A 13,117-nucleotide genomic window follows, 5' to 3' on the forward strand; every position below is an offset into this window, starting at 1 on the left:
TGCACATGCTCTGGGCTGGGGCAGTAGAAATGGTGGCCTTGCTGGCTCTGCCCCCCCATTCTCTCAAGGGGATGTTTTCAAGTGTGAGGTGCCCACTGTGTTACCGCCCCATCGCTTTGTAACTTCTGTCTGTGTTCCAGTCTCCCTTTCTGAGGGTCAGAGGAGTTGAGGAGTGTTTCCCTGGGCCCCCTGGAGTCATGGGCTTGGGGTCTGCAGTATCTCCTCCTCAACAGGGGAGCCTGACCCATCATGTTCTGTCCCTCCTCCCTGCAGAGGGGGAAGTGAGAAGGAGGGTGTCAGGGACCCTGCCTTCTGGGCCAGGAAAGCTGAAAAAGCAGAAGTAAGGGGAGTAACCGGGCCCTCTGGCCAGCGGCTGGGGCCCCACTATGCAGACCCCAGCAGATTTCCCCCGGGTTGAGAGAGACTCGCTCCCCTGTCTCAGAAAGGTGAGCAGAGGGTTGGCCTGCCTCCAGCGGTATCTGTCACCATGACTCTGGGCAAGAAATGGGTTTGAGGGTGGCTCTGTCCCCTAGGGTTTCCGGGTGACTGCCTCTATCCCCAGGGAGTGTTCTCAATCAGAGGCAGCCAGACACGCGGAGGCTCAGACCTCAGGGCCGGGTAGGCAGGTATTGCTGTGTGGTCTTGGCCCTCACCAGGCCCTCTCTGAATCAGGGTTTCTACCTGTCCCACCCACTGGGTTACACTCAGGGGCCTGATTAGCCTGCAGCCTTTTGTGACTGCAGCTTTTGTGGCTGTTCAGGGTCCACTGAAGAGGGGGCTGTGTCTCTTAGGGTCAGGATCTAGAATGGGAAGTCCCCAGACTGTCCCTGGTACTGAGGGACGGGGCAGCCTTGAAAAGGCAGGTCGTGGCTCTGGCTGACTTACCTGCCCACCCTTTCCTGGCATTTGAGGTCTGCTGACCAGGGGAAGGACTCAGGTTCAAGCTGGCTCTGCCACTGGTTCATTTTGAGCCTGGATGAGTCACTGTCCTGTGGGCCTCAGTTTCCTGTTCCTGAAATGGGGATGACAGCCTTGGGATATTTGGATCAGAGTCAAAGTCATCAGATTGCATTTGGGAGATGTCCCTCTTGGTCCAGTGTCTTGGTCCTAGGCCCTTCTCGAGCCCTGGCATGGGAAGAAAACCCCACAGAAATGGAAATGCTCAGAGATGGGTCTGCTACACATATTAGACTGCTCTCCCGAGTGCTGAGGGTTTGCATGTGGTGTCCCCTCACCACTTTCCCATCCCTAAGCAGACCAGCAAGAACCTGGAGCTCCATCCTTAAATCCAGGATCTGACTCTGGGTATCTGTGTGTCTTTCCTGCCTGTGTCTGCCCTGGGTATCTGTCAGCCTCCTTGGGCCACACCAGCACTGGCTGTCTGAGTCTGCTGCCCGCCTGCCTCTACTGTTGGGTTCCTGTCTCTGTCTCCACTTAATGAGTGCCTGTCTTCACCTGTTGGGTCATGTCCCCTTCTGTCCCTGCCTGTTGAATACATGTCTCCATCAGTCTCCACCTGTTGGATGCAAGCCCCCATCTGCCTCTGCCTATTGGATCCCCATCTGCCTCTGCATGTTAATCATGAGTCTCTGTCCACTTCTGCCTATTAGGTATGAGTCTCTTCCTGCCTCTGCCTGCTAGGTCCATGTTCCTATCCATCCCTGCCTGTTGGGCATGTGTACTCTCCTACCTGTCTGTTGGATGCCTGCCTTCATCTGTCTTCACCTATTGGGTGTCTGCCTCTGCTTGTTGGGTGTCCCTCTTTATCTGTCTCTACCTGTTGGGTGGCTATCTACTCCTTAGCAGCTGGGTTGGCATGGGACTTTCCCTTTGCAGGCCCACAGGGAGGATGGGGGGAGGGCCAGAGGGCAGCCCTCAGGCAATGGGGAGGGGGGAAGAGAGAGGAAGGGAACGTGGTAAGGGAGCTGGGAAACCACAGGCCCTGAGTGATTGGTGGCCCTGGGTTGGGCCCAGCCCCCGCCTTCACCCTGCACATCCGCCTTGGGCCTGGCCACCTCCGCAGCAGCCCCGGCCCGTTGCCTGCTCCTGCCATGGTGCCTCGGCCCTGTGGGGCGGATGGAGCAGGATCCCAAGCCGCCCCGTCTGCGGCTCTGGGCCCTGCTCCCCTGGCTTCCCAGGAAGCAGCGGCCCAGGATCAGCCAGACCTCTCTGCCTGCCTCTGGCCCTGGCTCTGGCCCCAGGCGGGACTCGGTGAGTGTGCCCAGATGTCTGGGCCTGGCTTGGCTGTGGCCCTTGGAGCAGGTGCCTGGGTAGCCAGTTTGGCCTCAGCTGGCTCTGGGCTCTCCTTGCCGAGGTCTGGCCCTCCTGGGTGATTGGACCTTGCCACGACTTGCTACCAGGGGAAATGAGGAGACACTTCAGGGCTCCAGGGCAATATCGGTTAGATTGGAGGGAGAGCAGGGGGGTCCTAGAACAACTGGGACCCCTGGCAAGGGGTTTCTAATAGACTTGTATGAAGGAAGTATCAGAGGGTGGGGCATGGAGTCTCTGGTCTTAGCTCCTACCCACACCAGACTGGCACTTACTGGGTTGGTGGTGGAGCCTTAGGTGACTTGGGTCCTTGTGTATCTCAGCCCTGTCCTTCTAGCCAGAGAGAGCCTATCATCCATCCCGACCAGGAACAAAAGCCCAGCCATACCTTCCTAGTGTGAGAACAAACCCTACTTCCTATTGTGGCAAAACCAAAAGCTTTGCAGCAGGGGGAGGGAGGACCTGGGGCAGGTCTGTGGGCCTCAGTCAGAGCCTGGGGTTGGCTCAGCCTGGCCAGCCTGGCTGTGCCCAGGCATCCCTCTGGGCCTGACCAGGCTGGAGCAGCAGGAGCAATAGGAGCAGTGCCTCACCTTAGCCGGCACCTTGGTAGTTTGACCCTCCCCAGCTTTTGAGGCCCTTTTGGTATTGATGAACTGGGAGGCCCTATCAGGGTAGCTGTCTGGTTTGGCCTGTAGGACCCTGTCTGCTAAAGTCTGGTGGGAGTGGACTTGGATGGGGGGACACGCCCCATGCTGGCCTGAGTGGGGCCCACTGTGCCTACCAGCTCTATTCTTCCATTAGGATGAGGGCGTCCTCAAGGAGATCTCCATCACGCACCATGTCAAGGCTGGCTCCGAGAAGGCCGACCCGTCCCATTTTGAGCTCCTCAAGGTTCTGGGCCAGGGATCCTTTGGCAAAGTGAGTCCTGAGCTGGGAGGGCAGCACTGGTCATGTCAGAGATGGGGGTGGGAGGGTTACCTTGGGGCTCAAAAGATTAGAGGGCTAGGGTTGATGGATCTGAGAGGAGGAGGAGAGAGGTCACTTTGATACCCAGGGGTCGCCTTGGTGCTCAGGGAAGTTGGAGGTCAGCCTGGAAGCTGATGCGTGAGAGCTGTCAGGTTCAGCCCCCTCCCCAGCTTCTCCCCTGCTTTTCCTCACTGCCTTCTCAGGTCTTTCTGGTGCGGAAGGTCACCCGGCCTGACAGTGGGCACTTGTATGCCATGAAGGTACTAAAGAAGGCAACGCTGAAAGGTGAGTGGGGGGTACCTCTTGTGCAGAGCCCAGGCTGGGCACAGGATTGAAGGAGACGGCCCAGTTCTCAAGGACCTGGGGTCTGATGGAGGAGATAGCTCTATCACCAGGAGTACATGGTCTGAAGGTAGAGAAACAGGCCTGTTCTCAGCCACTCCTTATCCCTCCCCTCACCTGATGGCAAAGACAGGGTCCATTCAGAAGAAAAGACGCCCGAGGATTAACCTGACCCCATCCCTCTCCCCCTAAGCCAATGCCAGTGACCGTAGCTGAACGTGACTCTCTGGAAGAATGCAGAGGTTAAGGGCAGTGTGTTTGTGGGGCTCAGGGCTTCAGATATCAGGCATCAGTTTGGTTGGATAGAGGCGTTCTGTCAGTGGAGTTGCTTTGCAGTGCTCAAACCTCTCAGGGTAGAGAAGGGCATGAGAGGAGAAAACCCAAGGGCGGAGGCAGCCGGGCAGGTAGGAGAGGGTCAGTCAAGGCAGGGCCACAGAGGTGGATGGCAGAGAGATTCAGAAGGGAGCTGAGCCTAGTTCTAGAATTCCGGGACTTACAAGGGGCTTGAGGGTGGTTGATAACTGGGCTTTGGGCTGGGCAGTGCCTCTTTGACCAGCCTGGGAACCAGGTGGAGTAGGCCCGGCTGAGGTGAGGGAGGCGAATAGGAGGGGTTGGCCTTGGGGTCGTGCGGCTACAAAGGCTGTCTGTGGGGTGATGTAGCTGCGGTGCCCCAAAGCCAGCCTGGTAGGGATGGGAGCCCTTCCCCAGGAGGGATGGTAGGAGGAGAAAGATGCTGTGAAGGGCTCCCAGGCTGGGGTGGCAGAGGCTGAGCAGATCCCACCATGCAGTGCAATTGGTGCTGTGACCGGGGATCCCAGGGAAGGGTGGATTATACCCTCATAAGGGCTGGGCTCACATAAGAGTAGCCATTTGAGCTGTACCTTGAAGGATGAGTTAGACGTTCTCCAGACTGAAAATGCAGAGGAAGGATACCCCAGGAAGGATTAACTATGTCTGAATAGAAGTATAGAAATGGTTTGAAAATGTAAGGTGTACTTGGAAAACAGGGACTAGGATAGTTTATCTAGCATGGTCTCAGCATGTCTGGTGAGGGAAACAAAGAAAGTTAAAATAAGAGTGAAAGGTGCTTTGAAGGGGGGAATCATAGCACTGCAAGAGTCCAGAAGGCCCCAACTCAGCTTGGCAGGTTAAGGAAGGCTTCCTGGAGGAGAGGAAGCCCGAACTGAGTCAAAGAAGAACCTACTGATGATCAGAATTGCCTAGCATCTTTTACTCTTTAAAAAAGTAAAAAAAAGAAAAAAGTGTTTGTGGGATACTTGCTGAGACCCATGAGTCTGAATTTCAGGCCCAGGGAATCTGCCCCAGACTGGAATTGGGGACTTTTATGCTAGATGGAGAGGGAGCTGATGAAGGCTCTCAGGGGAAGCCACAGGGGCAGAGGCTAAGGGCACACAGGGAACAAGTTGCTAGACTGGCTGGATTGAATGGCCTCCTTGGGGTATGGTGAGAGACAGGGCTGGAGAGATGGGCAGGGCACCAAGGGCCCAGCCCTGGGCACTGCCAAGAGATTTGAGAAACAAGTAGAAAAGAGATCGCTTCTTATTCAGGGCTGGGGGGATGGCTGTGTTGGGTGGCTAGGTTCTTGGTGACCGCCTTCCTCCTCTGGCCAGTGCGTGACCGTGTTCGGACCAAGATGGAGAGAGACATCCTGGCTGACGTAAACCATCCGTTTGTGGTGAAGCTGCACTATGGTGAGACCAGAGACCCTACCTGAGCTCCCACCCTACCTGCCAGCCTTTGCCCTTTGCCGGTGGGCTGCTGCCTTCGCTGTATGTTGCCCTGTCTGCCACCCAGCAGACCAAGGGAGCCAGGGGCAGAGGGGTAGGGCTCAGGGCCCAGCTGGCTCCACCATGGCCTCTTCCCCTCTCCCTAGCCTTCCAGACCGAGGGCAAACTCTATCTTATTCTGGACTTCCTGCGTGGTGGGGACCTCTTCACACGGCTCTCTAAGGAGGTGAGATAATGCCCCACTGCCAGAGGGCCCCAGGGTGGAGCTGGGGGGACAGTGAGGCCTCCCATCCCAGGGCTCTGTGAAGAACATGTCCGATGTGGCCTCAACCTCGGGCTCCCCAGGTCTGCCTAGCAGTCCCTGACCCACCCTGGGACAGAGCCCATTCCCTGGGAAAGCATCTGAAGGATTCCCTCAAGATGGACTGAGGAGGATCAGGCCCCAGATCTGATGCCACCCTGATTCCAGGAGCTAAGGGTGGCTGTCACCTCTTCACTTCCATTCTTTCAGGGATTCCCTGGGCAGAGCTATGAGGATAGGGAGAAAGCTGGTTCTACCCAGGAAGCTAGATACTTGAACGTTATGTCCACCTGTTAACCAAAAGGATCTTAAACTGACATCCAAGAATTTGAGCCAGATGTAAAAATGAGACCATTAATATAACTTAAACTTCAGAACAGAACCAAATTTTTTTTAATTTTTAAAATGCTATTTTAATGTTTGAATAGGTAATACATGATTGCAAAGAAAAATATTCATTGAGAAGTCCTCCCATCCCAGCCCCCTCTACCCCCCCCATAGGTAAACATAAAAACATAAAAATTGGTTTCTTGTCTAAGCTTCCCATGTTTCTTTGGAAATACAAACCAATTCAATATGTGTTCTAAACCTTGACCCCTACTTTCATACATAAAAAGTATTATTTTGTATATGTACCTTGCACTTTTCAAGACAGTATGTCTCGGAGATGGATCCGTATCAGAACATGGAGGAACTAACTCCTTGTTCTAGTTTATGGCTGCATAGCGCTCCGTTATGTGGGGGAGAGACAGTTTATTCTAGTCTACCATTTGACCCTTCGGCTGTTTCCAGCCTTTTGCTATTTGCATTTCAATGCTACTGTGAGTCTGTGAGTGACTTGGATATTAGTCATTTCATTCTTCAAACTCCTTCATAAAGAGAAGGGTGAATGGCACTGGAATCTCTAAGGAAGGACCAGGGAGCTGCTGACTGCCCAGTGGCCCAGCTCCTGAGGAAGAAGCCATCCCAGCGGAAGCCTCTTCCCACCTATTGCAGGTTATGTTCACGGAGGAAGATGTGAAGTTTTACCTGGCCGAACTGGCCTTGGGCCTGGACCACCTGCACAGCCTAGGCATTATTTACAGAGACCTGAAGCCTGAGAAGTGAGTGAAGCCCCAGCCCCACCCAGCCTCCCCTAGCCTGACAGGGATGGGTCTGACTCCCCACAAGAAAGTCCTGCTCTTTTGGGGTGCCCCATGAATGGGCAGGTGGAGCAGAGTGGTGGTGGCAGCAGGCTTACTAGGGGGGCTGCCTGAACACTACTGCTACCATTACCAGGGGCCAGGCACCTCTGTGCCTGGGTGTTACCTCGATGCCACCATTAAAGGTCATTCCTTGGTATGACCCTCTCTGGAATTTTCCTTAGCACTTAAATATCCTCAAATGATAACTTGTGGGCCAGGGGCAGGTGCTGAGGTGGAAGGAAATGTGGCTTTAGAGTCAGGCAGACCCAAATTTAAGTCTCGTCTCCACCCTCTACAAGTTTTATGACCAGGGGGAGTTATTTAACCTCCCGGAGCCTTAGTTTCCTCATCGTTAGAATGGGGCCGTGGAAGTACCTACCTCACACAGTTGTTTCAAGAATTAGCAAAAAGGTAGGCAACAAACCCACACAGCACCGCCACCACCAGCTCCACCCACCCATTCATCAGAGGGACCTGGGCAGATCACCTTCTCTGGGCTGGGCCCAACCCCCTCAGCTCCCTTGGTGTCACCTGAACCAACCAAGGGCCCACAGCAGCTGAGGGGTCCTGACTCCCTTCTCTCCATTGCAGCATCCTTCTGGATGAGGAGGGCCACATCAAACTCACTGGTGAGTGGAGGGCACCTGCCCCCTTAGGTTTCAGGGGAGGGCAGGATGGACTTTTAATGGGCCTGGGCTGAGTGCTAGGGGATCTGTTCTTGAGAGGCTGTGCCAGGCACTTGGAAGTGGTCAAAGGCCCAGGCCTCAGACCTGGAATGGCCTAGGTTTGAATCCCAGTTCCCTACTGTGTGACCTTGGGCAAGTCACCTATCCTCTGTGGGCCTTAGCTTCCTCCTGAGTGTTATGGAGGTGATCCCCTCAGGCCTCTGGGCAGGGGGGATGAGTGTGCAGGGGTGGCAGTGAGGGAGGCAGGCAGGTCCTGAAGATGTGTCTTCTTACCCTCATTGCCACAGACTTCGGCTTGAGCAAGGAGGCCATTGACCACGAGAAGAAGGCCTATTCCTTCTGCGGAACGGTGGAGTACATGGCCCCCGAGGTTGTCAATCGCCAGGGTCACACCCACAGTGCAGACTGGTGGTCCTATGGAGTGTTGATGGTGAGTGCCCAGGCAGGGGTAAAGCATGCAGCCCAAGCCTTGGGCCTCAGTTTCCGCATCTGTATAGTCAAGGGTTGATGGTCTCTAAGGCTGTCCTCTTGTCCTCTCATAGCCAAGCTGGCCTCACCCTCCATCTAGCTGCAATTTCCTTCTGTGGGAGGACTCTCGGCTCTACCCCAGGTACCCCCAGCCCAGGACTGGACTTCTTCCCAGCCTCGGGTCATTAGTACCACTGCTCCTCGTGATCTGACTGACAGAGGGGAGGGGGCAGACACAATTCATGATCCAGGTGGACCTCCAATAGGCCAGCAAGAATCCTGGGAATGGAGCTACGTGGCCTAGGTGTGAGGAGGTGGGGCATGGGAGATGGGACCAGAACCTGAATAGACCTTTGTCCTCTGCAGTTTGAGATGCTGACAGGCTCCCTGCCCTTCCAAGGGAAGGACCGGAAGGAGACCATGACACTGATTCTGAAGTAAGCTCCGGCCCCTCACCTCAGGGTCTCCCTGACCCCTGATCCCAGTCTGGGGGCCAGGGTAACGCTCTATACCTGCCAGAGATTCCCCATCAATGAGACACTCCGCTGGGTCAAGCATTATGCTTTCCAGGGCTCCCTTGTCACCCATCAGGGCCTGTGGGAGGGAATCCCTTAAGTCTTTGGGAGGTAGGTGAGTGAGTGGATGGCTTGTCTGGACTGAGCTGGAAACTAGATCTGGACAGAGGCGGGAGCTAAGACAGGGTTTCTGGGGCGGGGCTCAGCCCTGATGAAACCCCGGGGCTGTTTCAGGGCGAAGCTAGGCATGCCCCAGTTTCTGAGCACGGAAGCCCAGAGCCTCCTGCGGGCCCTGTTCAAGCGGAATCCTGCCAACCGGCTCGGTAAGCAGCCCCAACTCAGGGGAGGGGAGCTGGGTACAGCTGTGGCCTAGGCCATGGGGCCACATCTGGGGCTGAAAGGGGCCGTTGTCCTTTGTTTGGGCAGACAATGCCGCCGGCCACCCTGCTTTCTGGCTCCATGTGTGGTGTTTGTGGCAGGGGGGGTGACCTGTGTGTGTGGGGAAGGCAGGAACTGAGTCATCTCCACTCCCCCTGGGGATGAGGACAGAGGCCCCCCCCACAGTTCCTCGGCCAAGGCTGCTGGCACAGGAGCAGGAGCACGAGCTCAGGCGTCAGAAGGCTCAGGTCCAGATCTCGGCCCCGTGTCAGGTCCCTACTGCTCGGCACACAGTGGTCCCTCCACAAATATTTGTTGAACAAATGAGTGCCATTTATGAGTGAAGTGACCCAAGGCAGTTGACTTCACCCCCCAGAGCCCCAGGTTCTCGTCTCCATGGGGGACAATGGTCTCAAGCTCTGTTGATTAAATGAAGTCGTGTGAACGTGCCAGTAGTAGTAGGTGCTTATTATGTGTTGGCTCCTGGGTTCACCTGGACCATTACTGGCTTTGTAAGGTCCTGTCCTGGTCCCTGGGGTTGAATGGAGCAAGAGCCTCTCTGGTGGCTGACAAGGGTAAAGGGATAAGAGCAGCAGAGATGAGGCCTGGGTTGGGAGAGAGGTGGGAGCCCTCTGCAGATCCTGAAACAGGTTCAACCTCTGTCCTGACTGTGTGGCCTTGGACTAGTTGCTGAGCCTCTCTTCTCTGGGTCTTCCTTCTCCCATCAGTACTTTGGAACTTGATCATAAAGGGGCCCCAGAAAGTGGAAAATGCTGAGTGGGCAATAGGCCTTGGGGTGATGCCTGGATGGATTTGGGGCAGCGTGAGCCTAGCCTCCCTCCTGCTTCAGCCACTGGTCCCAGACCACAGTGAGGCCACTTGGCAGACAGGGTGGGTGTCTGGAGGTTGGAGCATCCAGGGGCAGACACCTCATCTGGGCTCTTTCAGGCTCCGGCCCTGATGGGGCAGAGGAAATCAAGCGGCATGTCTTCTACTCCACCATTGACTGGAATGTGAGTGTGTCTGTCCACCCCAGAGCCCCATTCAGAGCTTCAGCTGTGGTGGGAGGGAGCTTCTACCGACTGGAGCCTCACATGTGGAGCAGAGGTGACAGCATGGCCTTAGAGACACGGGCTGGTCTCCCAAGGGCGAGCAGTTATGCTCTGTCTGCATAGCCTGTGCTCCAGGCCATTACCTCCTCCTGCATGGGGCTGCTGGCGGGCTCTGGGGGTGCCACAGTGACCAGGGTGCCCACCCCCACCTTGCAGAAGCTGTACCGGCGTGAGATCAAGCCACCCTTCAAGCCAGCTGTGGCACAACCCGATGACACCTTCTACTTTGACACTGAGTTTACATCCCGCACGCCCAAGGGTGCGTTCCTTGTCTGGTTTGTCTTTGGCTGGTGTAGGATGGATGCAGGGACTTGGGGGCCCCTTGGGACTTAGAAGTGGTCAGGACTCTGGCAGGCCCAGGTGTGTGGGCAGGCAGGCGGGTGGGTCTGACTCTTTGTCCCCATCTCATTCTGCCTGGCTCTCCCACTCCAGGGCTCTGTGGGCCTCTTTGTGCCTGGGTGAGGGGGTGGGGGTGAGTGGGTGGTTAAGGCCACAATAGAAAAGTCAGAACCCTTGCCTGGGGCATCTTTAGCCCACTGGGAAGACCAAACCCATCAGGCTCACATTTTCATCAGGGCTAAAGAATCTGACCCAGCAAAAACATGAGGTGGAGACAGTCTGGGAGAGCAGAGGTGACAGCGCCCACAGGTCAGGGGCAAGTGTGGGAATCAGCTTGAGCTGCTCTGACCTCTGGGCTTCAGTGTACTCATCTGGAACATGGGCTCAGCCACAGACCCACTTAGTCCATGGGGTTACTGCTAGAAGCCAAGGAGGGGGCTTCTTAGAGGGAACTTGGTAAATCCAGTATTTCGGCCAGGTACTGGAGAAGAGTGTTTGTTCTGGAAGGCCTCCTGGAGGGGCAGGTTTTAGCAGAGGGGCTGCTTTTCTCACTGTGTCTTACACATCTCTGATGTTAGAGAGCTTAGCATTTCTCTGCTAACATTTCTCTGCCCAGTCTGTCCCATGTTTATTTATCTGACAGATGTGTACCAACCAGGTCCCTACTGTGCACCAGCCATGGGGGGATTGATGATGAACAAGACAGACCCAGGCCCTGCCTTCATATGGCTCAGGCTCTAGTGGGGCTTGAAGAGATGTGAGCACAGCTACTGGGCAGCATGGCAAGTGCCCCTTAATAGGGGCAAGGGGCGGAGGAGCAGCATCAGGCCAGATTCTTCAGACGAGAGTGTGTAAGCTAAGCCTCAAAGGGTGGACCAGGAGTGGATTGTCTGGTTAGCAGGAGCAGCATATGCAGTGGCTCAGAGTCTCTCGTAGGGATCTGAGACGCCTCGCATGGCTGAGCCCTGAAGTGGGGAGAGAGGAGGCTAAGATCACAAGTACCTCAGTTGCCACCTGAGGGCAGAGGGGAGCATTTAAAGGGTACAGGCAAGGGGTAGATTTGTGGTGGAACTATCCCTCTGGCTGCTGCACGGGAGATGGACCCAAAGGGGCAGACCAGAGGCAGGGAGGCCTCCAGGAAGGGATGAAGTGTCTTGGCCTGGGCCGGGTGGTGGATGTAAGGGTCTTTATGTTCCTTGTGTGTCAGGGCTGGGCTGGTCTAAGCACACATGGACCGGTGGGCTAACTAAGGCTGAGGATGAGGGGCCCTGCACAGGCTCCCACCACAGCCAGCTGCTGAGACAGGCCTGGAAGACCTGTGGTCCACTTTGCTGGGCTACCTTGGGTCAAGGGTACCTCCTCCGCTCACATCCCCCTCCTGCCCCTGCAGACTCCCCAGGCATCCCCCCCAGTGCTGGTGCCCATCAGCTGTTTCGTGGCTTCAGCTTCGTGGCTACTGGCCTAATGGAGGACGATGGCAAGTCTCGGGCTGCGCAGGCTCCCCTGCACTCGGTGGTACAGGTGAGGGACAGGAGACTGCTGCTCAGTTGTCCTTTTCCACCTATAAGGCTCCAGGGCAGAACAGCTGAGAACACAGGCTCTGGACTTGGGTAGGCCTGGGTTCAAACCTTGATGCCACCATGGAGCCCATTGGGCCTCCTGCCTCCTTGAGCCTCAGTTTCCCCATCTGTAAAACAAGAATGACAGCATGTATATAAATTTCCTGATACAGAGCCAGGACATTGTAAGGCCTGGATAAATGCCTGGGAGTGCCCAGGGTGGTGGTGCTGGGGGTGTCAGGTCCTGACAGGGATAGGTAGGTGTCAGGGCACTCGTGCCTCCCATTTCTACACTTTCCCAGCTCCATAGGAAATTTAGAGTTGAGACCCAAGAACACAGACTCTGAAGTTCATTGCCTGTGTTCAGGGCTTCCAAGGTCAGGAACTGCTTCCTCATCTGTAAATGGGGATGATGATAGAACCTGTCTCCAAGGGTTGTTTCGAGGATTATGGGAGTTAATGTGTGTAAAGTTAAGGTGACTGTGTGATTTATTTTCCAGCTGGAATATCTTGGTTCCAGACAAATATTAAACCAGACTGGATGTGAGGATGACAGGCATAAACCAGGGCTGTCCATGGGCTGTGTGGGTCACCCGGTGAAAAGTGCTGGGAATCATGCCTGCCACACATTAAGCACCATAGAAGCACTTGATACTGTTAATGTCTCAGAGCCTTGAGATACCCCACAAGGTGGGCTCTGTCATCCAGAAAGGGAGACAGCTCACCAAAGCCACAGTAAGTGGCAGAGCTGGGACCCAGCTCAGGGCTCCTGCATCCCTCTCAGGCCTGCCTGGTCTTCTCAGAGCCTCAGACCACTCCATGTGTCTGTTGTAGCTCGTTGTCTGCCCCCTCCAGCAGCCCCTAACCACAGACTGCAGCCCAGGTAGCCTAGAGCCAGTGAGTGTGCCCATTACATTGTGTAGAAAACTGAGGCCCAGAGAGGGGCAGATACTTGCCTGAGGTCACACAGCCAACATTCCATAACAGCCCTCCTGGCTGATATGGAACCATTTCTACTGAGCCAGTAGGTTCTGGGAGTCGACCCTTGCATTCAAGAGCAGAGGGTCAGTCCCACCTTTTGGTCTCCTGCAGCAACTACATGGGAAGAACCTGGTTTTTAGCGATGGCTACGTGGTAAAGGAAACGATTGGTGTGGGCTCCTACTCTGAGTGCAAGCGCTGTGTCCACAAGGCCACCAACATGGAGTATGCTGTCAAGGTGGGCCTCCTGACCATGGCCGGGAACGCT

The 13,117-nt window shown here is 55.5% G+C and overlaps 1 protein-coding gene across 4 annotated transcripts in view; it reads left to right on the plus strand.

Moving 5' to 3' along the window:
* Positions 1-13,117, plus strand: part of RPS6KA1 (ribosomal protein S6 kinase A1) — a 34,923-nt gene that overhangs the window by 11,156 nt on the left and 10,650 nt on the right. For 2 of the 4 annotated variants that reach the window (XM_032495580.1, XM_032495578.1), the window contains 13 exons: positions 3,073-3,189; positions 3,441-3,522; positions 5,211-5,291; positions 5,474-5,553; positions 6,625-6,731; positions 7,404-7,441; positions 7,786-7,928; positions 8,333-8,403; positions 8,716-8,804; positions 9,808-9,872; positions 10,128-10,230; positions 11,701-11,831; positions 12,962-13,087. In XM_032495580.1, the coding sequence (XP_032351471.1) occupies positions 3,073-3,189; positions 3,441-3,522; positions 5,211-5,291; positions 5,474-5,553; positions 6,625-6,731; positions 7,404-7,441; positions 7,786-7,928; positions 8,333-8,403; positions 8,716-8,804; positions 9,808-9,872; positions 10,128-10,230; positions 11,701-11,831; positions 12,962-13,087 (1,233 nt within the window). Of the gene's footprint in view, positions 1-240; positions 447-2,014; positions 2,212-3,072; positions 3,190-3,440; positions 3,523-5,210; positions 5,292-5,473; positions 5,554-6,624; positions 6,732-7,403; positions 7,442-7,785; positions 7,929-8,332; positions 8,404-8,715; positions 8,805-9,807; positions 9,873-10,127; positions 10,231-11,700; positions 11,832-12,961; positions 13,088-13,117 lie in introns of those variants that run through there. The other 2 variants (XM_014563322.2, XM_006189480.3) reach the window with 2 other exon arrangements.

The sequence above is a fragment of the Camelus ferus genome, chromosome 13 (assembly GCF_009834535.1).
Source record: "Camelus ferus isolate YT-003-E chromosome 13, BCGSAC_Cfer_1.0, whole genome shotgun sequence".
Classification (NCBI taxonomy): domain Eukaryota; kingdom Metazoa; phylum Chordata; class Mammalia; order Artiodactyla; family Camelidae; genus Camelus; species Camelus ferus.